Below are 25,345 nucleotides of genomic sequence, written 5' to 3'. Positions count from 1 at the left end.
GATTTCGCGAATTTTTCCGGTCTCTAGTTATACGGCACACATCCACCTTGGTTAACACGTCCGGTTTAAGGGAAGCAATAGCCTCTTCAAAGCTATGTATCAACTCTGGCAAAGCATATTAGGTAGTGGCGGAACGTAGACAGGATCTTTTATAAAGACCGAAAGGGGGAAAAAAATATCGCATGGAGTTATGTCAGGTGAACGTGGAGAGCCAGCAAAAAAATAGCTCTGTAGTCTCGACCATTACGACCAATCCAGCGGTCAGGGACTTCGACGTTCAACCCCACTCCCGTGCAAAGAGATTCTAATAAGGAGGGGCTCCACTCTTTAGCAAACTGCAGAACACAAAACGCTTAACGCTCAGAAGTCGCCGTTGGCCGACATCTTGGCGCTGCAAGCGAGGAAACAACAAAGCAGTACTCGCGCATGCACTTACCTAGATCTGTTTGAGTTACTCTTTAATTGTGACCTTGAACCAACTCTCTACAACGCTTACAGTTTATACCATTAAAATTTATAACTGGAACATCATTTTATGGAAATACTGAAAATTTATCATAGAAAATTTAATTCGTATTTATTAACTATCGCAAATAAAATACCAGTGTAGCATCTCAGTCTGTAAGAGGTATCGCAGAAAAGGATATGCTTATTTATTTACACTATATTTTCTAAAATTACCATTATGTAAACTATTTAATTGAGGTTAATGCTTAAAATGACTTAACTAAAATCTTTAAGTTGAATTTTTTCTCTAAGTATTTTGGGAACAGGAATTTTAGGTTATTAAGGTAATTTATTTTCAAAGCCATGGCTGTCAAATATCAAGATGGCGGCCGCCCTGACAAACATGATTCCTACACTCTAGCGATTGAAAATAAAACTTATATGGCGACAGAGCTCTCTGTCAACATTGCACGTACTACATGACACTGGCGCTTCTGGTATCGATTACTGAAAACAATTTGGCGGCAGAACTCTCTAGTAGGTAATTTTTGTTACCTAGCTCTCATGGTAGCATATATTGAAAAAAATAAATATGGCGGTTCTTTCTCGAACAAGTGATGATATTTCTTATTCCTTCAAATAAAAAATTTGCAAGTCTGAATATGTGGTTACTGTTTGTATAACTTATTTTTTCTCGGTCTGGTATTTGTCTTGATGGCCGTGTGGTTAAAGGTGTATGTTATATAACCCAGAGGTCCGAGCTGTCATAGTTCAAATCACAGCTGTGTATTTTGCATAAAAAAATTATTTTAATATGTCGATAGCATTGGTAGGTAATCGGCCTTATGTGCATGAGACAGAACGATGCTAGTGCTCTCTAGGAAGAAACACTAGAAACAAAGATGTAGTAATATAATATGGTGGCCTCTAGCAGAACTGAAAAAAAAAGATGGTGGTATCTAAGATAGTGGCTTCTGGCCTCCAGCAAATGATGGCAAGATGATTTCAGAAGCTAAAAAAGTGACTGTGATGTCAGATCCAATATAGCGGCCATAACGGTAATTGCAACTTTCTAGAATCTAAATTAAAGACCGTAACGAAAAAGGCCACGATTACGTCATGCACATCCAAGATGTTGTCCATAACGAAAAGTGCAACGTTATTGATTGGGTGCTCGATTTCAAGCTAGTGACATTCAAGATGGCGGAAAACAAATTGGTGGCCGAGGTGAAGGTCAAGGTAAAGGTCATGGTCAAAACCATCCAAGATGGCCACCTTGACGTCTTAATCCAAGATGGCGGACCAGCACCAGGAACTTGACTCTGACTCCAGGCGCTGGAGCCCCATTCACATACTACTTCAATTGTAAAACAGCGTAAAATCTTGTATTTCTTTTTGAACTCACATTTTACGCAATATACTTGATTACTGTGAAAAAATGTGTTCCCAAAATAAGAAAGTTGTGTGTATACGATAGTGTTTTAAAGTTTAAATCCAATCAATAGGCAATTGTAAATTTCATCATGGCATGCGGCAATCAAAATTCATATATATAAAACTATTGGAAATTCACTTTCAAATTTCATCACAATTAAAAATGAAAGTAGCAATGAAATAATTCGACTGGTTCAAATTACTTTAGAAAATTTTGTATTGAAAAGTATTGGAAATATTACTAACAATTATTTTAATTCAATTCCAGGGGGAAAAAAATTTCGGTATTAAAAAATTAGAATATATGGTTAAAATACAACTTTCTTAACATTTTTGTTGTTGAAAGTCTACCTTGAATTGTTTTGGGTTGATGATTATTTTTACGAACTTCGCATCCTATTTAATTTAAGGCTTATTGAACGTTCCCTAGCTGTCAAACAGTTTTGGCAAAACTCATTAAAGCTTAAACTAAAAAAAATTTTTTTTTATTAAATTTCGTCATGTGAGGACAAAGTTAAGAGGGTCGCAAATTTATATACACAGAAACTTAGGCAGGAATGGATCCAACGAGCGAATTTTCGTTTGGAAATAAATAATAAATAATATTACTGCCAACAGAGAAGATTCAAACATTCATCAATCGAAAAGGATCTGCTTTATTTAAATCGTATTGAGGCCAGAATGTACAAAAAAAATCACATTTAAACTACCGCATTCTACCGGTTTTGATTGTGTAAGTTTGTCAGTTTGCTTTAGTTAACGCAATGACTAGGAATTCGTGTCACTTATATCTTAATATTTGTAAATGGCTCTCGTACATAAAGTATGACTGTGTCACAGATACATTACAATCAACATAATTCTGATATTATTTCTAACAGATTATACTTACTTATATTTCTAGGTGTATGTGAGACAATTTAAATTACACGTGTTAAAAATATATTGTGCTTATAGTAAAGGTTTCCTTACCTTGCGTCGATCTCAGAGAGATAATGAAACAAATGTTCCAGGTACGACTTGGAGTACACGTATACTTCTGTCGCGCTGTCCACAGACTCATTCAACAGTTTCGATAGCAACGACACCCAGTTAACCTGCAAATAAGGCCATGCAACACCGTCAGCTATTTGTTATTTAAGTACGCCTAGACTAAACAGCATCAGAAGTGTGTTGTCTGTTTGTCTTTGTTTGATCAAGCATCGCACAAAAACTAATATTGGATTTTTTATACAGCATATTTTTCGTTTCAATGTACCAGTGGCACCGATATGACTGTTTTATTTTGGTTGGCGTAGTGATTTTCTGCAGCTTTATGTTGATCTCTGTGGTTTCATACAGAGGACTCTGCTTTCATGGCTTTTATACTGCACTACTGTTTTCTTTTCAGTTGATTTTGGTAGGTTTTTGTTAGGTTTGGTTGGTTTCTTTAGGACTAAAATCTGTTAGGCTTACACTGTATTAAATATGATTGCATTGAACTTGCATTTATGATGGTTTATTTTTAATTCGGGTGAGTGTCTCCACTTAATCGTGTTGACACGGATGTACCCATGATTTGAAACTTAGAGTAGCTCAGTAGCTGATTGGGATGGCGAAGTTCGATTCAATAAAAACATTTTATTCGTGTAGTTTACATTTCCTTCCCAGCCCATTGATGCGTTTCTGACGGATAGTTTTAATAACAGTGCGGCAGTTTGAATGTTAATATTACATATGTCTCCGTGGCGTAGTTTGCAAGACGCGTTGTCTTTTAGTGTGAAGACAGTAACTTTATTAACGGTGCTTAGTTGTGTGTGTTTCTGCGTACTGTTAAATAATGATCTATCATACTTTCGAAGCAAGAAACTGTAAACGCAGCATTATGTAGAAAAAAATCATATATTTTACACCATAAAATAAAGACTACAAGTTGATACGCAGCCAATAGCAGGAACCAATGTTAACGTAGCTTTTTACAGTATTAAATTCAACAGGAATTATAACTGCAACCATCATTTTCGCGATATGAACCAGTAAGTTATTCCTGGTGGATTACTTGTTTGCTTCTGCGTCAAGAATTTTATGGGAATTGCAACAAAACAAACAACCAGAATAAAAAATAATATGTAAGAATACTTACCATGGTAAAATGAAGTTGCAAATTCTCCACGGTCATCACCTCGTATTTCTTCGTTACATAGGTCCAACGAAGATAGTCTTCCAAAGGTGTGTACTGAAAATTATTAAAGTAGAGTGATTATACTAATATGCCCTTTAACTACATAGTATTAGAGCAGAAAAAAATCTTACACCATTCAGAGACATTTTTTGCCACAGATGTTTCACTACCTTTTCAATGACTTCCATAATGTCTTCTCGGAGTGTCTTCAAAGTCTCGTTGATGATACTCGAGGAATTTGGCCCATAAATGTCTGGCAGGGATAGCAACACCTTCTCAAAAGATGTTATTTCCCCAGCAGTCCCCTGCACAGCCAAGCGACAGAAATTTTGTTCGTCCTCTAAAATGTAAGTTCAGTAATGCCTATTATATTTCTCGAAATGACAGTGACAATAATGTTACATCTCTATATTTCATGGAGAGATGTATTTTGATAAGTGTGAAAGATTGATAAATAATTGCTTAAAATTAACATCTAAAAATGTTAAATATAAACCTAAAAACATAAAGAAGGCAATATTTTATGTACTTTGGTAAACTTAAATAGTTAAATAAAATACCAGCAAACGTATGTTTTGATATTTGCGGTTGGTTGTGCGTACTCAAAATGTGATATGTATTGTAAATCATTGTAATTAGAGATTGAATACGTCTAAGTGGCATCCTCATGAATGTAATTTGACATTACGAAGATTTAGTAGATATTACATTGAAACACTTACTTTTATCTCCAATGGCCACATGAAGCCTTCTAAATTCTGAAACTGGCTCATTTTTTAAAGAGTTAATCAAACCAGTAAATGTGTTGCTACATTTTTTTTCTTTTTGTACCTGTTTATTTCACCAATTGTGTGATTTTTTCCCCACACACATTTTTGCCGAGAGTTACCTTTTTATCAATCAGTAGTATTTTCTTCGTTGGCGGTATTAGCTTCAGGACGAATTTTGAAGAATTAGTCTCATGTTTATCGAGCAAGATGTCGAACAATGGTGAGCTGAAAACCAGAAAGAAAAATTTAATATGGAATATTTTAGAATGAGTTAGGCTCTGTTAGAGGCGGATAAATGGTACACAAGTCAAATAATTGGACAATGACTCGGCATGGTCATTGGCAAGGATTCACCCTGGTATTTGCACAAAGTGAGTTCAAGAAACCAAGGACAGCCGGAATTAGAGAGAATGGGACACCACCAGACCTACGTGTCCCCTAAATACAAGCCCAGTGCTCAGCCACTGAGCTAAGTACAAGCCCAGTGCTCTACAACTGCACCAAGTACAAGCCTAGTGCTCTACCCTTGCCTAATTACAAGTCCAGTGCTCTATCACTGTGCCAAATATAAGCCCAGTGCTCTACCACTGTGCCAAACACAAGCCAAATGTTCTTCCCCTGCGCCAAGAACAAGCCCAGTGCTCTACCACTGCGCCAAGTACAAGCCTAGTGCTCTACCACTGTGCCAAACACAAGCCAAATGTTCTTCCCCTGCGCCAAGAACAAGCCCAGTGCTCTACCACTGCGCCAAGTACAAGCCTAGTGCTCTACCACTGCCTAATTACAAGCTCAGTGCTCTACCACTGCGCCTAATACAAGCCCAGTGACGCCCCACTGCGCCAAACTCATGTGTTCTCATGTTATTCATGTTGCAAATAAACTTATAATACCAAACTCAGACACAAAACGTAACGTAGAATTATTTAAAATAATGCTGAGCCTGATAAATAAACTGATAATAAAATTTTTGCTTTTCAAATACCAAAATTTCTGGATGAGAATCACACACATATACTTTCTGCGCCTGCCGCTAGAAGTCGCTGCCTGAATCTTAAACGTTGCTTGTCACCATCAAACGCAGATAGCAATCAACAGCATGAAACAACCGGAGATTTGATACTATTAGAAACGACTGCGATAAAATCCCGCTATCTAACCTGATTTACGACAGGGAAATTTACTAAACTACTCCCAATCTTGTTAAAAATTCCTAAACAGTTAATACTTTATAGTTTCCCGTTCACTTTAGAAGTTATACTTCTATGGCATTACTAAAATATTTACCATAACATTTTTAAAAACATATAACACTAAGTATATGTTTGTATATTTGATTTTGCGTAAACGACTGAAATCAGTATTTAAATACTTCCTACAAACAAACCTTAACCTAATTGAGCTGATTCAACATTATTACATTATAATGTTATTTAAAAAGTAAAAAATAATAATTTCCGGTGACGAGATTTAAGACACGCCCCTCTATAGCTGTGGTACTAAGCTCTTTTGGGAATTTAAAAGGAGAATATGTATTAAAATCTTGTAATTCTAGTTTGATTAGGTGTTTTAATACTGTAATTTACCTTTTCACAGTGACTATTTTAGTTTACCAATTATATTTTTGCGTAGTTTCACTGTCACAAAGTTTCATTTCACACACCAATATGTTTGGTATATCACCTAATGTTTACGAAAGTGACTATATACGGGTTTCTGTTGCTACACGTGAATCCGGTATCTTTGTAACACTCCATTCATCCACTTCCGTGCCATTTTCAAGAACTTACTACTGCCAAATGCAGTATACAGATAACTTAGATGTTTACACATTAAAAAAAAGTAACAGTTTGTCACATCATTAAAAAAATACATCAGCATTAAATGTGAATGACTCTCTGATGTTGGTATAGGCTAAACGGAATCGTAAGCTTACAATAAGAGCAGCGCCGGCCCTAGCTAGCGACTGCCTTGAGTGTTACTAAGGCACTAACCCTATCTTCTGTCGCCCATTTGAGTTGAATAGTTTACACATTCCAAACGCTACGGGTTAGCGTTATAAACACGTTATTACGGATGGGAAAGTATTTTTTATACCTTGTCGTGCCAAAAATTTTTGTAAACTACAACCAAATACTTATAAGTCCAAATGGCGGGAATCTGTGACTCTTGAGTGTATAAAATTTGCATTGCAGTTCGGTGCGCATTTTTTGATTTTAGTCTAGTTCTTTATCTTGATCTGTGATGATAATTCCTTTGTGAAAAATACTTCGAAAGATAGAATTTCTAAGTGAATTGCAGTGAATTTTCTACAGCGTCGAGTGAAAACCAAACATGGCAATTGCGAAAGTAAACACACGGTAAAACAAAGAAGAGCCTATGATGTACATTCTGTATTGCACAGACCCGAACAAGCCCAAATATCTACCTTCGTCCAACTTCGTCAGTTTTTTTTATTTATTACTTTACAAAATTGTGGATGGTTGGGTTATGTTAGGTTAGTATAGCTACATTAAAAATACTGTCAAATCATTTTAATGCCGACGTTGGCCGAAGGTAGATATTCGGGCTTGTTCGGGTCTGTGAAATACAGAATGTACATCATAGGCTTCCCTAAAACAAGCCGGAGCTGTGAACGACTCACCTGTCGAGCCTGAAGAGGTGAAGGAGCAGGTCGGTGAGGTCTGGGGGCTTCGACTCCCCGACCTCCGAGGCCATGAACCGCCCTGCCGTCTTCACCTCAGCGAGAACTGCACCAGGAACACCACACACTGCACTTATAGCAACAACATTACACCACTGGAATCGTGGACGAAATTTATTTTTTGAAACCCGTCGAGCTTTGAAAACAAAAAAAAAAAACACAAATAACCAACTTTAATGCAAAAAGGCAACATCAGCTGAAATATGCAAAATGTGATCTACTTTGATGGATAGTTACTTTATCACTTTTAACAAAGACTCGGTCTCAAATGTAATTTTGATTATTTAATTTTCTTGTCATACCAGATCTACAGAACTTTCCACTACATTTATCAGGATCGCTATCTTACATTTATGTTTTGTCTCAAAAATTATCAAAATATTTTTACTAATGACTATCATAGCGTTAAAATACAAAACAAAAATCAATGGTTATTTTTATTTGCGTAAACGTTAACAAAAAAAAAATTGTCTGGTGAGAAATCTCATGCCCCAAAAACAAATTCAAGAGATCTATCAAAATAAATTAAAAGGAAAAAAATATTCAAGTAATAGTAACAAGAAAACGAAATAACTGAATCAGTGCGTCAGACAAAGCCTTAAATCTACTTTTATTTTGCTTTTACTATGGCTGAATTCATACGAGCTACTGAGAGGCGAAATGGAATGACTAATCAAATTGCGACTCATGAAAGCCAATGAAGAATCATTTGACAGCTACCAACCCTATATTCCAAACTATATCAATTAATGAGAAACTGAAAAAATTCTTTAACTAAAAACATTTAAAACAAAATAATGTGTATTAAACATTTGCCCGTATTACAATTTTGTACGTGCAAAAAGACACGCAAATGATGATCAATTATTACTGTCAGCATGCTTCATCACTAAAGCAACAGAGATTATCACCCTATTTGTGTTGTAGTCGTGTCGACTGGTACCAATTTCCGATAGTTTGATGAACGAGTATACTCCAAATTTAAAATATGGCTGGAAGGTGTCTTGGTGTGACATTCTTAGGAGGTGACTTCCAAGAAAACTGACCGCACATTTGGAGGGCGCCTGTCGTATCAGTTCGCACATAACTTGTGCATAAACGTTTTGTTAGTTTTCTGTGAAATGGCAGGCTTGATAGTCTCCCAAAAAATTAAAATAAAGAAAATTAAAGAATCAAGTATTATAAATTCTTTCGTGATATATTAGCTACTGAAATGTGGTAATAAGCACTAACGTTTCTATGGTGGAATATGTTGGCGTTGCGAATATGTTCCCAAAGTACACTTGTATCTGCATGAAAGAAACGGTACGTGTTATACAAATACTGCAAATAATTTTTAAGGTACTATCTTATGAGGGTAACTAGCTTGTTGCTATTTCCTCGAATAAATGGTTGGTCCCTTCCCAAAATCAGCTAGTTGTTGTGTCTAGTTTTCATGAGCCCTCAAAGTGTTAATTATTTTGTATTCAGTCGTCTACATCACGGATGGCGAACCAATGACACGCGTGGCAGTTGTGGCACATGTCAAAATAGTTCCGGCACGCCAATAATGAAAGAATCTATGTACTTGGTCAAAAAACAAACTTTTTTTGCTTATATTTGACGTCATGTGACCTTTGCATCAGTGTCAGAACGGTAACAGTGAGCGTGTATCTCATTTGTCTTCGTCTTCATTTGTTTTCGTTTGTATGTCGTCAACTGCAATTACGTTTTTCAACGTTTCCAACAGTTCTCAACGTTTTTTTAAATCGTATCCTTCGGCGTGGCTAGTTTGCCAGAAAAACAAAAATATGCAAGATAAGTGTCAAAGAGACTTTCGATTTTGGTGGACTGAGAAACTTGACATGATTAATCAAGGCGATAAAGCAGTGTGTGTTTTACATATTTGAACAGTGGTATGTAGAACGTCATCTGTAAAAAGGCATTATGAAACAAATCACAACTCTCTTTGTCAAAAAAGCGAATCAGAGGAAAATGAATTTATTACATGTGCATTGAAAGAGAGGAATAGAAGGTCGACATCTATGATTAAATATGTTAGTAAGGATTGTCATACACGTGCCACAAGTTCCTCCGCTGCAAATATCATTGTCCAGTATGGTAAACATTTTAGTGAAGGTTAATTTTGAAAGAAGCTTGGTTAGCATGTGCACCTTCATTTTTTTTTTTATGATTTTGAAAATAAAGATAAGGTAATTCAGCGTATCAAAGAAATTACTTTATCTAGAAACACAATAAAAGACAGAATCCTAAATCTGGCAGAAAATGTACACAAAAAAAAACATTAAAGTCCTTTCCTTTTATTTTGCTATGTCTCGACGAAAGTACAGATGTAACAAAATCTGTTCGTTTAGAGATTTTTGCTCGATATTGCGTAGCTAACTAACTACGTCAAAGAAAATTAGTTGCGTTAAAATCGTTGCCAACAACTACTAAGGGTACAGATATTTGTACGGCTGTTAAAAGATCGCGCGCTGAGAAAGAAATTATCTTAAGTAAAATTGTTTCGATAACGACTGATGCTGCTCCAAGTATGGTGGGCAAAACAATTTTTTAACAGTAGCTACATTTCAAACACACATAGCACATTCAATTCTTGAATTCCACTGCAACATTCATCAACAAGCCTTGTGTGCTAAGGGTGGTTTTGCCTCCATTGAAAATATAATGGCATTAGTCACAAAAATAGTGAATGTCATATCGTCGCTGGATTTAAATAAACGAAAATTTGATGCTTTGTTGGATGCAGTCAACATAGTTTTCAATGGCTTACTGCTGTTTAATAATGTTCACTGGTTGAGTCGTAGTAACGTTTTTCAAAGATTTGTTGATTATTTGGAAGAAATCAGTCTGTTTTTACAAATTGAGGGAAAAATTGAACAATAACCTTAATTAATGTATGTTATGTGGCTTACAAAATTAACGTTTTTTTTACAGACTTGTGCCAGGATTTCAATGAATTGAACATAAAGCTTTAAGGTCCAAGTAAAACTATTATCGTCATGATGGATCTCATTCATAGCTTTAATGGCCGCACTGCCCTGTGAGAAGGATTGAACTTCTTCTAGCTGAATAGTTACAAATGTCTTTAAGGACGTGGGACTCTATGAGCAACCGCTGTCTCAGTCCGCAGCTCTACGAACTTCTGCTCTGTGCTAGTGTTGCACTGTAGCCAAACACGTAAACATATAGTTTATTAAGAAATACTACAACGAAACATAAGGGGGCTAAGAATTTATGAGTAGTAAATACCTTCACGGATTCTTTCAGTTCTATCTTGAAGCACCTTATATTCCAAGCAGCTGTCGTAAAACTTTTTCAGCTGTCCGTGGGGTGTGTTGTCACTTCCTTTTATGGACAGGATTTGTTCTGCAAAAGAGTTTAATAAGATTATTATTAGCATCATGTCTTTGATAAATATAACCTTCAATTTGTATCAATATAATAAACTAAACAGATAGACACAGTATGCAGCTGTAGTTTGAATTTAAAGAAAGTTTCATAAGTAAAACTGATCAAGTAAATTTTCTGTACAATAAATGTATTTGTGAAAAAAAAATTGTTGTAAATGGCTATTTACGTATTAGAAACCAATAATTAATTAATTATTAAAAATTTTATTTGCTTTAATAATTGTTCCAGCATCACTCTAAAACATTTGAATATATTCCAATGGTATATTTTTGTTTTGTTTTTAAGGTCTCGTGTTAATTTAAACGCCAATCTATTATTATAAAATTCCACCCATAAACGGGTGAAAATGGGCTCAAAAAGATTATATTACAAAAAAGATCATGTTTCTCAAACTAATTAATTTGTAGTTATAATAATTCCTGTAAATAATTAACGTACTGAAACTACCACCTATTATTCAACATTTTCGGAAATTTCATCTCTAAGGTTTGAAACATGGGTAAGTTTTATTTAATAAAGAAAAATATATATTACATGATCTACTTAAGATAAAATATAAGAATTTAAGCTTGAATTACATACATCAAATATTATGAAGTTGTTTATTTTTTATATTAATAATTTCGATCGCAAAAATAATTGAAGATGGAGTTCGTTTTAAAACATTTTTCCTTAATAACTAAATTCTAATACCCACAAAAAAATCCATTTCATTACAAATATTATTTAATTTAAGACCATTTTTTCATTGTGTTCATGAAGCCAATGATATTATTACTGGTTTAGAATCCAGGCCTATTTAAATAACATTTTTATTTCCGGAATTTAAACTGTTTATTTCAGAAATAAATTTATATTTACAGTTTAAATAAATTAGAAAATATAGTGAAAATTGTAACCTAAACTTTATAGACGTTATTAAATTGACACTCAAAAAATACAAAATCAGTGTACCTACTTTATTGTGGATTTAAATTAAAAGTTTTATTTTGAATACAATCAGTTGCAATGGCGCTATCTATTTTAAAAAGAAAACAGTCACTGAGTGAGGGAAGAATGTGTGAGATTAACCAACGTGGCTGACAAACAAATACGGCCATTTTATTATTATACGTACTGTAACCAAGTGAACTGTGCTGTATTATATTTTTAATATGATGCTTGACCAGTTAGTCACTAACCCATCTACAATAGGTCTCCGATACTGATCCCAGAACCTGGTGGAATGGTGATTATGATTGTGTGGGAGGTTCATGGGTGGCCAGTTCCCGTCCTCACCACCACACTTACACAACAACGACGACCTCATATCACTTAGAACTTAAACTCTATCACGAATGTCTGTGTGTGTGCGAGGCTCTAACACAACAACGAATATAAAATACGACTTATCGTGTACGGTATTGCGAGGGAATATCTACCAATTTTTTTTATTACAGTTTTCCTGAATTTCGCTTGTTTAGGATGTGATTTCTGGCGGTGACAGACCAGTGTGCCACCTGGAGTCACGGTGCTGGTCACCTCTCGGCCAATAAACTCACAGTTTCACAACAAGAGGCAGTGGGCGGCACTCCGCGGCCTGGCCCTCGGACCACGAGGCCCGCAGTGGCAGTGATGCCAACACAGTCTCGCGGTGTTGTCTGACCGAGCAGACAGATTATTCCGACCTTACGGCCGGCGTTCTTGCGTTACCCGTCCACATATGCGCCCTAGTAGGGTAGGGTGGGAGTAACATTCCGGTTCTCTTTGGTTAGACATTCCAGAGCTTATTGTTTAAAACAGAACTGTGAGGGATTGCTCCCTGTTGTTGATCGGGAGGGTAAAAGAACGGATTTTTTTAAAAAAAATAACCATCCTAAAATATTTATAAAATTATTGATCCTTAACATAAAGAAATAGTCCAAATGAAGTAGCAATATATAAATAAATCAAAGGAAAATAATTACCAACTTGACAAAACAAACCCTAACTAAAGCGAGACAGTTACAGATTCGCGCCACGTCCGCGTGAAACGGTAACAGAGCTTTGGTGCCGACCAGCGGCTGGGGGCCCGAGCACCTCTCAGCCTCCTGTCGACCTCGCCGCCGGCACGCCGCTCCAGCAGCTCGGGGTGGATCCCCAGCCCGCCGCACGCGTGCCGGTGGAAGTCTGCGCACGGGCTCGTGCCGTGGTCCATGAGGCTGAGCACCCGCCCGCTCAGCTCCCGGCAGCCGCGCGACGGGCACAGCAGCTCGTCCAGCGAGCAGTCGGCGGCGAACAGCTCCGTCGTCGAGGACCACCGGGTCTCGGTTGTCTCGTGGCGATCTCCCGATGATGCTGTGACTCCAGCGGTTGGCGAGGTTTCTACAGATCTGGGAGATTCTTCGAAATACACTACAGTAGCGTTACTTGATCGGGGAGGTGTAGCTGATTGCGATGAAATGGCGTAAATATTTGTTTCCGTTGCAATTTCTGTGGAAGAAGTGATCGGTGAAGAAGAGTTCTGATCAAATTCTGATTGCGAGCTTCGGTTTCCGTCTCTGGTGGCGAGAGTTTTGTCAACTGTTACGTAGGCATCGGTCTCAGAATTAGCTGTGGATCTAGTGGTGTCATCAGAAGTAACGACTGTTGAAGTATGTGTTCGCTCTGAAGTATATTTCGACGGAGTTGGATTTGAAGTCCCAACGTTGCTTATTTCTTCGCTTGGTTCGTAATCATATTCATCAAACTCTTGAACCTGCAAAAAAGTACATAACATTTTGTGGAACCATAAAACAACTGTTCATGAAGATACATTGGACACATTTTTCCTCCTATATTACATATGAGATGTCCAAGGGAGTTTCTTGGTTTCAACACCAATATTTCACAGAATTAAAAAAAAGTCTCCAAAACACACTATCAACAGGCATGAGTTCACACTACAGACTCAATAAAAACCACTATTTAGGATACCGGACCCTAGTTTTTTTTAATTAGTCACTAACCCATCTATAATAGGTCTCTGATTTGATCCCAGTACCTGGTGGAATGGTGATTATGATTGTGTGGAAGGTTCATGGGTAGCCAGTTCCCGTTCTCAGCACCAAACTTATACAACAACGACCTCATATCACTTAGAACATTGTTTTAACCATAAACTCTATCACGAATGTTTTATATATGTAGGCTCTAATACAACGAATATAAAAGACAATTACTCGTCTGCTTGTCAGGATCTAAGAGTACTGTGGACTTTTTTTTATCAATTTATTGATTTTATTTTCTTTCTTAGTCTACACAAGTGTCTAAGCTTTATGAAATTCGACATGTCGACATATCCTGTGATTATTACATTACCCAGAAAGTAGTCGGATACTGTCCATTTAGTGAATACCAGCACACGTTGCAGCCAACTAGACTGTGAAGTAGCAACCTGTTAAATGTTTGCAAACAGTTTTATAGATATGATATGATTCAAAGAAAATAACAGTAGTTTTAAAACAGAACATAAAACGTTGCTCCTTCCACATGGCTAATGACCACAGTATGTTGTAAAATAGCAAATTTCAGTATATCGTTTGTGATAAGTAATTACCCACTAAAACGCACTGTGAAAGTAACATAGAGCTATTTATTGCCTAGAATCATTAACACAGTTATTATAGCTGGTGTGCTGCATCGGTAAATTCTCGGCACCATATTGTCTCGGTTTTTTTAGGTTACATACTTTATTTAAGAGATTTGGATTCAAGATATTTTCTACCTACGGTATTTTATGGCCCCCCTTATTACTTCTTAACCTCGTTGGCCGGCTGACTGCGTCGTTTCCCAGCGCATCGGCCGAGTTGCTCAGCGCTCTCATGCAGGGGTAGCATACATTCCCGAATAACTACCGCCTTTGTGCGTGATACTCCCCACTGGTGCCGCGCTCTTACACACGGTCCTCGTCTCGCTGTTCCGCTGCGGTCAGCCTTTCACAGTACCCCTGTTTCTCTTGTGACAGCGAACAGGCGCTAGGCTCAGGTGTGGGCACCTCCTCCCCAGTGAGATTCACTGTGCTTCTAGGAACTTCCAGGGGCGGGCAATGACCGACCCCCCTCCCTATTCGCCTCCTCCTCAGGGCGAGCGATGCTCGTGCGCGATCTGTCGGCCGACTTTGCTACCATGTCCTAGTTAACTCCTCTTCTGACCACCAGGGTGCGACACTGTCCAAAGCCTTCTCCTTCAGTCTGGACCATGGCGGGCTATCTCTTATGGGAAAACCGCTTACAGTGTAATTAGTTCGAGGTACACCCACGTGAGTGCATTTGATCGCTAGTAGTCTGTTTTGTTTACGTTGACAGACATTATTTCTAGTGATGGGAGCAGTGACAAATTTTGTTCCTGTGACACGCCGTGACCAGTGACATGAAAGTCACAGGGTCAAGTCACCGTGACATTGTCACTGTTAGTGACCTTGCTACTAAAATGTAAAACCGAAGTTTTTTTATTAATAAATATAGTGTAACATAATCTCCTAATAATTGTATATTTTTATACATGTGACATACAACATGTAATCATTGATAAACCAAATTAGTTCATAGTTTATTGGAATTATTAACTATGCATTTTTACACATGAAATAAATATATTCTATATTATTTATAAATATTTTTAAATAAAATATTTTTTATAAAAATATAACATTAATCATCACATTTTTTAATAATACGCAAAACAGGAAAACTTGGCAATATCCTACTTCACCGAATTAACAGTGTTTGTTTGGCTTTTTTTTTTTTTTAATTTTGGACAATAACATTTAGTTCAGATTCACAAAATTTGTGAATCATTTAATGATTTTGAACAGAGTCACTGGACACACCAGTGTCGCATACCTCGCCGAGAAAGTACTCGTGTGTCACGTGTTGCTGCTGCGGCAAGTCACCATTAATTTCCCGGCGCCGTTACTCTTAGCGACCTGCGACTCGCACCGCAGTGACACGCCGGCAGCGACTTGTGCCAGTGACACGCTCTGCAGTGACACGTGACCCGTGACATGCCAACCGCGCCGTTACTCTTAGCGACCTGCGACCCACGCCGCAGCGACTCGCACCGCGGTGACACACTCGTAGCGACACGTGACCCGTGACACGCATCGCAGCGACAAGCGCGAAGAGACGTGACATTGGCCCTGTTACTTATAGCTAAAGTCACCACCGTGACACGTGACATTGCAGTCGCCGTGACAAAGTCACCGGTACAGTAAATATTCCCCATCCCTAATTATTTCCCGCTTAAATGCTTTTGAACTGTGCACAGTTTAGGTTAGCTTATTCCTGTTGATCGTGTAATTTATATTTTAGTGTTTTTGTCGTACTTGCGTTATGTCAATATGTACTACACTAAAAATTGTTGTGTGCCGGGTTGTCAAAACAGGATTGAAACCCGTCACAGATTTACTCGTGTTTGTGACGTGGAAAGATTTCAGCACTGGAAACGTGTGGTTGCTTCGCCGAAATTAGCTCTAATTAGTAATGAGCATTTATTTACAAAGTCTACAGGATATGCAACCCACCTATTGCCAGGTTAGTAATATCAAGTTATGCCCTAGTATCATCTGTTTGTTACTACCACGGTCTAAGAAGGGGAGGTCTGGACACTCCCCAACCAGGCCAGCATGCAAAAGTGGCACACCTAATGTCTCCGTAGTTCCGCTCCGCTCCACCATCTGACCTGTAGCGCTGGTTGTTCTGCGGTGGTATTTTAAGCTTTGTTGTTATGAACAACTCAACATAATAATCATTTAAATGTTCATTTAAATGTTAAAAATGCATTCATCTCCAGATATCGATACAATATTAAATTGGATGTGTTTATTTTTTATAAGTTTGGGAATTATTTCATAAATTAGGTAAATTAGGTTACCAAGTACAGTTTCCACATTGGCATTTGCGGGAAGCCGGGAACTTCATTGTGAGCAAGGAGCATTGATTGTTAGTAAAGAGAATAAGCGTATATTATTTTAATTGTGAAAATGCCTAACCATTGTGTTGCACCTGCGTACAAAACAAATTATCAGGCAAAGTCGGACGAGAAAGTTGTAATATTCCGAGTTCCCAATGATGACAATGTTAGGCAATTGTGGCAGAAAGCAATTCCATGAGACAAGTTTGTACTTAAAAGATCCCATTATGTACGCGAAAAACATTTTGTGGAAGACGACATTCGCACAAAAAAAAGAACACAAAGATCAGTTCGGAAATGTCATTGGAATAGTAAGTTAAATTTTATTATTTGTATGAATGCAGTCTAAAGATTACTTATTTTTGTATAGGCCCGACTTTTTTAAAAATGGAATGTATGATGTCGAATTTTATTAATGACCAGCACAACCCTGATAATACCTGTTTGTAAGTAGTTTGACAATACACCATTTTTTATTAAAATACAAAATTTGCAAAACGAGTGCGGTCTCTTCCTTAAAAAAGATAATAATAATCCCAAAAAAATTTATTCAGTGCTCTAAACTTTCCTTTGTTATTTCAAATGGCGCAGATACGGAATCCCAACTCGTTTAGGAGTAATCGCTGTTTGTAATTAACATTACAATACCTGCGTGCATTCATGTGGTCGAAGCAATTATTTTTGCTTGCTGTGTATGTGCGTCTTGTTTGTTTTCGACAACTTATAAAAACGTATATATTTTTTATTTGGATATTGTAATGCAATGTAAATGAAAAATTTAAAAAAATACGTTCCTACTATGCACCCAAGCTAAAGCGTCAACCCTTGACATGAGACACAAAACATTGACGATGGCACTTATTTGTGTAGCAAATAATGTATTGTAAATGCAGGTTTGGTATTGTTATTCAAATACGTAAATCAGCCAAGTTATGTAATTTGATTCAGCCTTTAATTTTAAATGTTAAAATATAGTGTAATTATATTAAAATTCATTGCTTTGCATCAAATACTGTCGTAACTCTCTACGTTTGTAATTATGGAGTAGAGGGCCACCATGGAAATAAAAAAAGTAAAAAAAAACTTATTTTTACTTCTTTACATGATTCCTGATTATTCTGCAAAACGGCATTGCGATATTTCCAGTAATTTGCATAAAATTACTGTTTTAAACGAGTGTATTTTTTTAAAGTTTTATAGATATTAACATATTAGTTTACGGAAACGTGACCCTTTGCCCGATTATCACGTTACTGTGCATCCTCCGGCGATGATTTTAAACTATCGTTGTATCGTATATTATTTACCTCTTGTTTGTTTTTCACGAGAATTGACAAATTCATCATAACACCTAATGATATATTTCCACCGCAAGACACCTAGCGCTAGAGTTGAATAGCGGACGTCGAATGAACTATGGAGACAGTAAGTTGTCACTTTTATCTGACGAGTGTCCAGACCTCCCCTTCTTAGACCGTGGTTACTACAAATGTATTCGTTCATGTCGGCATGTTTTTTCAACCCCTTTCAGCAATTGTTCGTATTATCAAAAATTGTTGCATGTAACAGTTTTAGATACAAATTATAAGATTTATAAACAATTCGAACGGTTTTGATAGTGTGCCTAATGGGGGAGTTATGAATTTTTTTGTTCTTGAACCCCTGTTTTTTCTTCCCTTGCAATAAATTTGATCGTACAAAAAAACTGTTTCAGACGAAAGTTGTACACAATAATTCAATGTTTAATAATAAATAAGATTGTATTTAAAATCTTACATAGTTCTGTACTTACGAATTTATATTTATATTCAACCCCAGTTTTTTAAACCCCTTTCTGCAATGTTTCGAATTATCACAAATCCTTTTTGATAAAAGTTTCAGATAAAAATTATAAGAATAATCAAAAAATTAAATGGTTTTGATAGATTGCATAATGAGGGAGTTATGAATTTTTTTGGTCCAGGAAACCCTGTTTTTCTACCCCTAGCAATCATGGTTGGTTGTATAAAAAAATTAGTTTGGACAAAAAAGAATTGTGTTTTCACTACAATTTATTATATGCTCCATCGGATGTGATATTCATCATATTATGGGAGTTATTGCAATTTTTATGTTTTTCGAAAACCCTCCCAGTAAATATGTAGTTGGGCGGTATTTGTGAATAAAAAAAAATTAAATCCGAAAATACTTTTATTATATGCTCTTTAACTTCCTCTTTTCATTAAACCCGGCGGAGATAAGAAATTCCAAATACTTTAGGAGATATCGCCGTTCTTATTTTGCAATACAATACCTGTCCAATCATTCGACCGTCGCCATTTTTAATTTTGCCGTGTGTTTGTGAATGCCTAATTAATTAAAATGGTCTATTAGGTCAGGTCAGTTACATTATAAATACTTTCAAACTAAGCGGACATTAAAAATAATATGAATTTATTTTAATGGTTGTTTAGTTTTAAAGTATTTATAATGTAACTGACCTGACCTAACAAACCGGGACAAAGGATGAATAGTAGGATATCACGTATTTTTTTTACTCATTATTTGCGCAACAATATCAAAATAAGAAATAAAATATTAAAATTCAGTACAATCACAGTTTCTTGATAGAATTTGTGCTTTTATGGCACAGTACATCATATCATTTATAGTGTAGGTACTAACTATTTTACAATTCTGCAATGTCAATAAATGATGAAAAAATTTTTGCCAGTTATATTTACATTACAATAAATAAATTATATTGTATACAGTTGTCTAGTTGCTGCTTTATACATTTGGCAATATGTTTGCTCTATGCTGTTGCAAATGTACAATCTAAATGCTTGTTTTTGTAGACACCAGTTTCATATATACCTATTTTTGTTTTAATAAAGTTATTACAATATTTTATCTCAACTAACAATTTACATGCACACATGTGGTGGGCAGTTCAAAATGCACTGTTAAGGCTTGTAATTCAACTCATAATGTTTTTATGTTGTTTTCCTTCTAACAATTTATGTCAATGTTTATTAAAATTTGCAAACAGGACATTCATTTATTGTGTATACACAGTAAATGAAATGTATTGTTTGTAAAATTTAATTACTCATTGGCTCTTACAGTTAAGCAAAATCATTGATGGAGTTGGAATGCAAGTCTCAATAGTGCATTTTGAACTGCCCGCCACAGTAGTTTTTTTTTGGTTTAGTTCGAGGTCCAGCCACCAGGAGCGCTGTAAGCACTGTCAATGTTTGCTCTATGGAAGATATCCATCTATCCCCTCCCTTATCTATGGTCTGGACGCTTGGGCACCACGATGCGGTTCACTATCTGCCAGCTGGCACACCATCTATAGGTCAGTTTAAAGGCTTTTTTTGACGTGACAACGTCTAATAAATCGATGAACGCCGGCTGCACGCACGAAAAAGTGTCCCACTACGGATGTCCCACTACGGATGTGTCCTATTTACTCATTGTACGCATGCGTGGCATCTCTCTTCCACTCGATTGGAACGACCATCGATTTGACTTTTCAAACATATTTTCGTCGTTTGAATTATTAATATTATGTAATTTAACGATCGTCCACCGATTTTCAGCACAATCAGTACGGTTATTTAAAAGTAATGTTGAAAATTCAAATACGTTTTGAACCAACAATGGTGTTTTACAGTTACACATAATAATTCATATTACACCCGGAATATTTTGCACAATGTTTTAAAAAATATTGTAACACATTATAAATAAGTTTGGTGAATTTAGAATGCGTATTTGTTATAAAATCGTGTTCACATTATTCCCCTACCGTGAACAAAATTTTTATAAATATATATAACATATGAAACTACAATACTTTAGTATGGCGTACCTAACACTCAAAATTAAAAGTTGTCGGTTCAAAACTCGGCAGCAAAATTTTTTTTTGTACTTGTAAAAATAAATACGGCGCACGCAACATTTCAAAAGTAATAAATATATTTGAATTAATGAATGCAAATAAAAGTAAATTTATTAATTCAATTGCACCTTTAATTTCACTCCTTTGTATCCATACAAAATAGTGATAATTCAATAAAAATGATTCAATTTTATTCATAAAAGTATGCAGAGGTAGATTTTATCATGCAAAAGATAGAAAAATTAAAAAAAATTCTTCCTCAAAGAATATAATATTTTTAATGCCTAAATGGTTTGGTTGCAAAAAGCTATTACGGCTCAGTCTCAGGCCGAATATGATATTTCCTTTTCTTCTGGATCAATCATTTCATCAATGTTTTGTTATGACGTTGTCACGTTAAACTATCGTATGTAAACCGACTTTACAGACAACCAATTTTTTTTTTTTTTTATTTGGGCCCGGTTGCCTCAATGGCTCGGGCAAATCAGAGAGCCGCTACCCCCCAAACGTCTCTTAGCTCGGCCCCTTTAAAGCCCCTCCCTTTCGAGAGCCACGCAGCCTCCTTTAACTATGCTTGTAAGCTAGCTGTAAGGAGCAGTCACCACGCCACGCTCGACACAGTCTGTGACATAATCTGGGACACTACCGATATATTATTCCCCTTTCGCATCGGTGAAGCCGCCCATGATATTGTCTGTGAGGATGCAATCTCGGCACGAAGGTATTCATCCCTACTCTTCATTCTCTATTCACTATGTAGTGTTTGGGTAAAGTCAGGGTTGATCGTCGTCAACCATGCTTCCGCGAAGGTGTTCGTCATTCCGTGTGACTGCTGTGAACGTGGCCGTCCTCTTGTTGAGTTCCTGTTTCATCCCCGCATGGCGGTAAGTTGTACTGAGTTTCTTTTTTTCTTCTTTAAAATTTACCTTAATCTCTTTTGTTTCGTCTCTTGTCTCGTTTTATGGACTCGGCTAGTTTTTCACTGTTGACCTTCTGTTCCACAGCGGGGTCGCAGTGGCGGGACACAGAATCCAGGCCCTGTGATGGACCTCATTTTCGGCTCTCTCCCTTCGATCTCTGAAATATTACTCCCCCCACCCTCTTATTTTTCCGATGCTCTGCAGCGAGCCATTCCGAATGTGCGTGCAGGCAGACAGCTTAAATTAATTGTAGAGAAACATTCTATGTTTAAATGACAAAATTCTACCCTAAAAAAATTGTAATCAGTTACTTGTATTCCCCTAGTAATTTCTGAAACACCTATGTTGTGAAGTATTGTATATATTAAATATTTATTGTTACGAACGTGAGAAGGGTCGCGGCCTGGTAGCACGTATTGAGAAAAAAATAAATAAATATGGAAGCTCGGTCTCGAAGAGATTATATTTATTATTTTATCCAATGGAAATAATTACAAGTTCGATAATGTGTGTTATTTCTTTATGTTCCTTATTTAATCCTCTGTCTGGTCATTGTCTCGATAGTCGTGCGGTTAAAGTCCTAGGTTGTCCAACCCAGAGGACACAGCTGTGATAATTCGAATCACAGCACTTCCAATTTATTTTGTATAAAAAATGAAATTTAATATGATGATAAGGACCATAATAGCTCGGTGGGTCATAAAACATTGACCTTATGTGCATGAGACAGGGTGATGCTGGCGCTCTCTTGGAACGACACCAAAAACAAAGATGACGAAATCCTATATTGTGGACTCCAGAATAAAAGAAAAAACAAAATGGTGGCCGTGACATCATTCAATATGGCGGCCTCCAACAGATGAAAACAAGATGGCCGTAATGACGTCAGAATAAAAAGGGGGTTGTCTGTAAAGTCGGTTTACAGACGATAATTTTACGTGATAACGTCATATGAAAACATTGATGAAAAATTGCATACTTTTTAATTTTCAAATATTATATACGGTTTTTGCAAATTTAATTTAAATATTTGTTTAAATATAATCACGAAAAATTAGTTAAAAAGACCGCCTTAACCTGTTTGATATTATAAAAGATTTTCTCTCACTGCGGTTGGCCGGTTCTTGCACGCTCGGCTCAAGCGGAACGTGACAATTTTTCGTGCGTTCAGCCGGCGTTCATCGATTTATAAGACGTTAACACGTCAAAAAAGTGGTTGTTACATAAGATCCAAGAAGACGGACATGTTATTAGAATTCAATATGGCGACCGTAACGAAAATTGCAACATTGGGGATTGGGGCGTTTGATGAAAATATGGCGGAATCCAAGGTGTCTACTGAGGCCGAAGGTCAAAGTCAAAGGTCAAAGTCAAATGTTAAGGTTAAATGTCAAATCGAGGTCAATGTCAAAGTTCAATGTCAAATGTAAGGTCAAAGGTCAAGCTCAAAGGTCAAGGTCAAAAGTCAAGGTCATCAATGATGGCCGCCATGACGTCATCGGAGACGTAGGTTCTAAGGCAGCAGAATCCGACATCACACACCGTGCACCGGCTCCAATCCCCTAAGCCCTATGGATGTGTGTTTATAAGTTATGATCGTTCTAATTTAATGACATTTTTGTTGTAGAATTTTTTGAGGATACTTAGGTATGACTGTTATAACTTGTGTGTTCCTAAGTTATGTGTAGATTCTACTACTTTTATGTAACAAATAAAATGTAATGATAAAAATATTCAATGATAATTTTGAATGCTTCTTAGTCACTGACTGCAATTGTTTTTTCCATCTCCAGTCTCCATTTGAAAAAACAACTGCTGCTCGCAAACACGGAGCAGGCAGGAACAATAAACGCAGCAAGATGGCGGGCTGGGAAGGGAGGGTGCTCACCTCGACGGCCGCCACCAGCAGCGCAGCGGTGACGAGCACGGCCACCAGGAGCGCTGCGCTCGCTCGGACCATGGCGCCTGCAACACACACCTCGTGAGCTCGGACAAGTGGTCATTCGAAGAAGTGGACACTCGGACAAATGGTATACACCCATCTTGGACTATGTCATCATCACCTTTGACCTATGAAATCACTTTAGCCACCTTGCATTCTCCACCATCTTGGAATATGTCGTCATCAACTTTGACTTATGACATTACTACTGCCATCTTGGAATATGTCGTCATCAACTTTGACTTATGAAATTACTACTGCCACCTTGGACTATGTCGTCATCACTAGCACTATGGCCGAAAAATATGATGCTGTCAAGTTTATAATCATATATAAGTATATAATTGATATATGTGTATTAAAATAAATAAATAAACTTAAATGTTGTTTACTTGTGATGTAAGCTTCTAATATAAAGGAAACGAGACCTCTAGAATACTTAAATGAAAGCGCTTCTGGCTTCTAGTGTTTGTCACATAATCAACATATAAATAAAATCTCAATGATGTAAGAAATTTGGTTTTATTTGAATTAAAATTGAACAACTTACTGAATTAAAGTAGAATAAATAGTATTACAATATTTTCTACATTACATTTTTGGGGTTTTGTTTGTGATACCAATTGATACATGCTTATTCTCGTCTTGATAGTGGGTTGAGTCTATTATCGTTGGTATAAATTATTTTAAATTAATATTTAGGAAGATAAGGTGATGCAATCTTATATTCTATACACTGCTTTGGTCTTAAGATAAATGATGAAATAATCAGCACTCCTTGGTATGCAATGTCTGTTATCGTAAATAAGCATAATAAAATGACTGTTGACCTAGCAGTACTTAAATAACGAATAATACATCAGAATAATCTAGAAGAACGTAAATAATAATGGAATATTATATAATTTATTATTATATAATCCAAGATAGTGATTGAATAAGTGATATGATTGAAAATTAAATACAAGATATTGGTTGATTAAGTGAAATAAGAGAGCATGAGAAAATTAAATATAAGGGGGTGGATTTATAAGTGAAATGAGAGCATAAGAAAAATATCCAAGATGGAGGATGTATGATAGGAATGGAAGGAGGGGAAAGACTATGGTGACTATGAAGAGAAGGAGGTGATGTCGGTGAAGTTAAATGTCAAATGTGTAGATGACATAAGCCAAGGTGGTGGTGACTTCAATAATCCAAAATGGCATAAATTTCTAGGATTTAAAATGGACGGAAATGATTTATCTAAGAGGGAGGCAGTGATGACATGGTTCAAACATGATGATGACATAAACCAAGATGTCATAGTTAAAGATGGTGCTAGTGATGACATAGTCCAAGATGGCAGCAGTAATGTCATAAGTCAAATACGATGACGACATAGGTCAAATATGGTGATGATACAGTCCAAGATGACATAGTTCAAGATTAAGCTGGTGATGACGACATAGTCCAAGTTGGCGTCAGTGGTGTCTTAAGATAAAAGTGGTGGTGAAAAAATACAAGGTGGCGGAAAGTGCTAGAATTCAAAATGGTGGTCGGAAATGACATAATCCAAGATGGTGGGTAGTTTTAGAATCCAAGATGGCGAATGTAAATTACATAATCCAAGATGACTATATAATAAAAGGAATGATAAAGCATGAGAAAACTGAGTCCAATAGGTAGAATACAATATGGCGACTGTAAATCATCTGATCCAAGATGGCTACATAATAAGTGGAAAGATAGGGCATGAGAAAATTGAATCTAAGATGGCT

General features: G+C 36.6%; 1 protein-coding gene across 1 annotated transcript in view; it reads right to left on the bottom strand.

The window, feature by feature from the left end:
• The window catches only part of LOC134541508 (membrane metallo-endopeptidase-like 1), an 88,919-nt gene that overhangs the window by 55,635 nt on the left and 7,939 nt on the right, over positions 1–25,345 (bottom strand). The window contains exons 2-9 of the mRNA XM_063385008.1: positions 23,532–23,608; positions 12,986–13,643; positions 10,766–10,882; positions 7,454–7,559; positions 4,932–5,037; positions 4,213–4,347; positions 4,004–4,096; positions 2,854–2,978 (exon numbers count right to left, since the gene is read on the bottom strand). Coding sequence (XP_063241078.1) covers positions 2,854–2,978; positions 4,004–4,096; positions 4,213–4,347; positions 4,932–5,037; positions 7,454–7,559; positions 10,766–10,882; positions 12,986–13,643; positions 23,532–23,603 — 1,412 coding nt within the window. The 5' untranslated portion in view covers positions 23,604–23,608. The remainder of the gene's footprint in view (positions 1–2,853; positions 2,979–4,003; positions 4,097–4,212; positions 4,348–4,931; positions 5,038–7,453; positions 7,560–10,765; positions 10,883–12,985; positions 13,644–23,531; positions 23,609–25,345) is intronic.

This window comes from Bacillus rossius (assembly GCF_032445375.1).
Source record: "Bacillus rossius redtenbacheri isolate Brsri chromosome 4 unlocalized genomic scaffold, Brsri_v3 Brsri_v3_scf4_1, whole genome shotgun sequence".
NCBI lineage: Eukaryota > Metazoa > Arthropoda > Insecta > Phasmatodea > Bacillidae > Bacillus > Bacillus rossius.
This window is presented reverse-complemented; position numbering and strand designations above follow the sequence as displayed.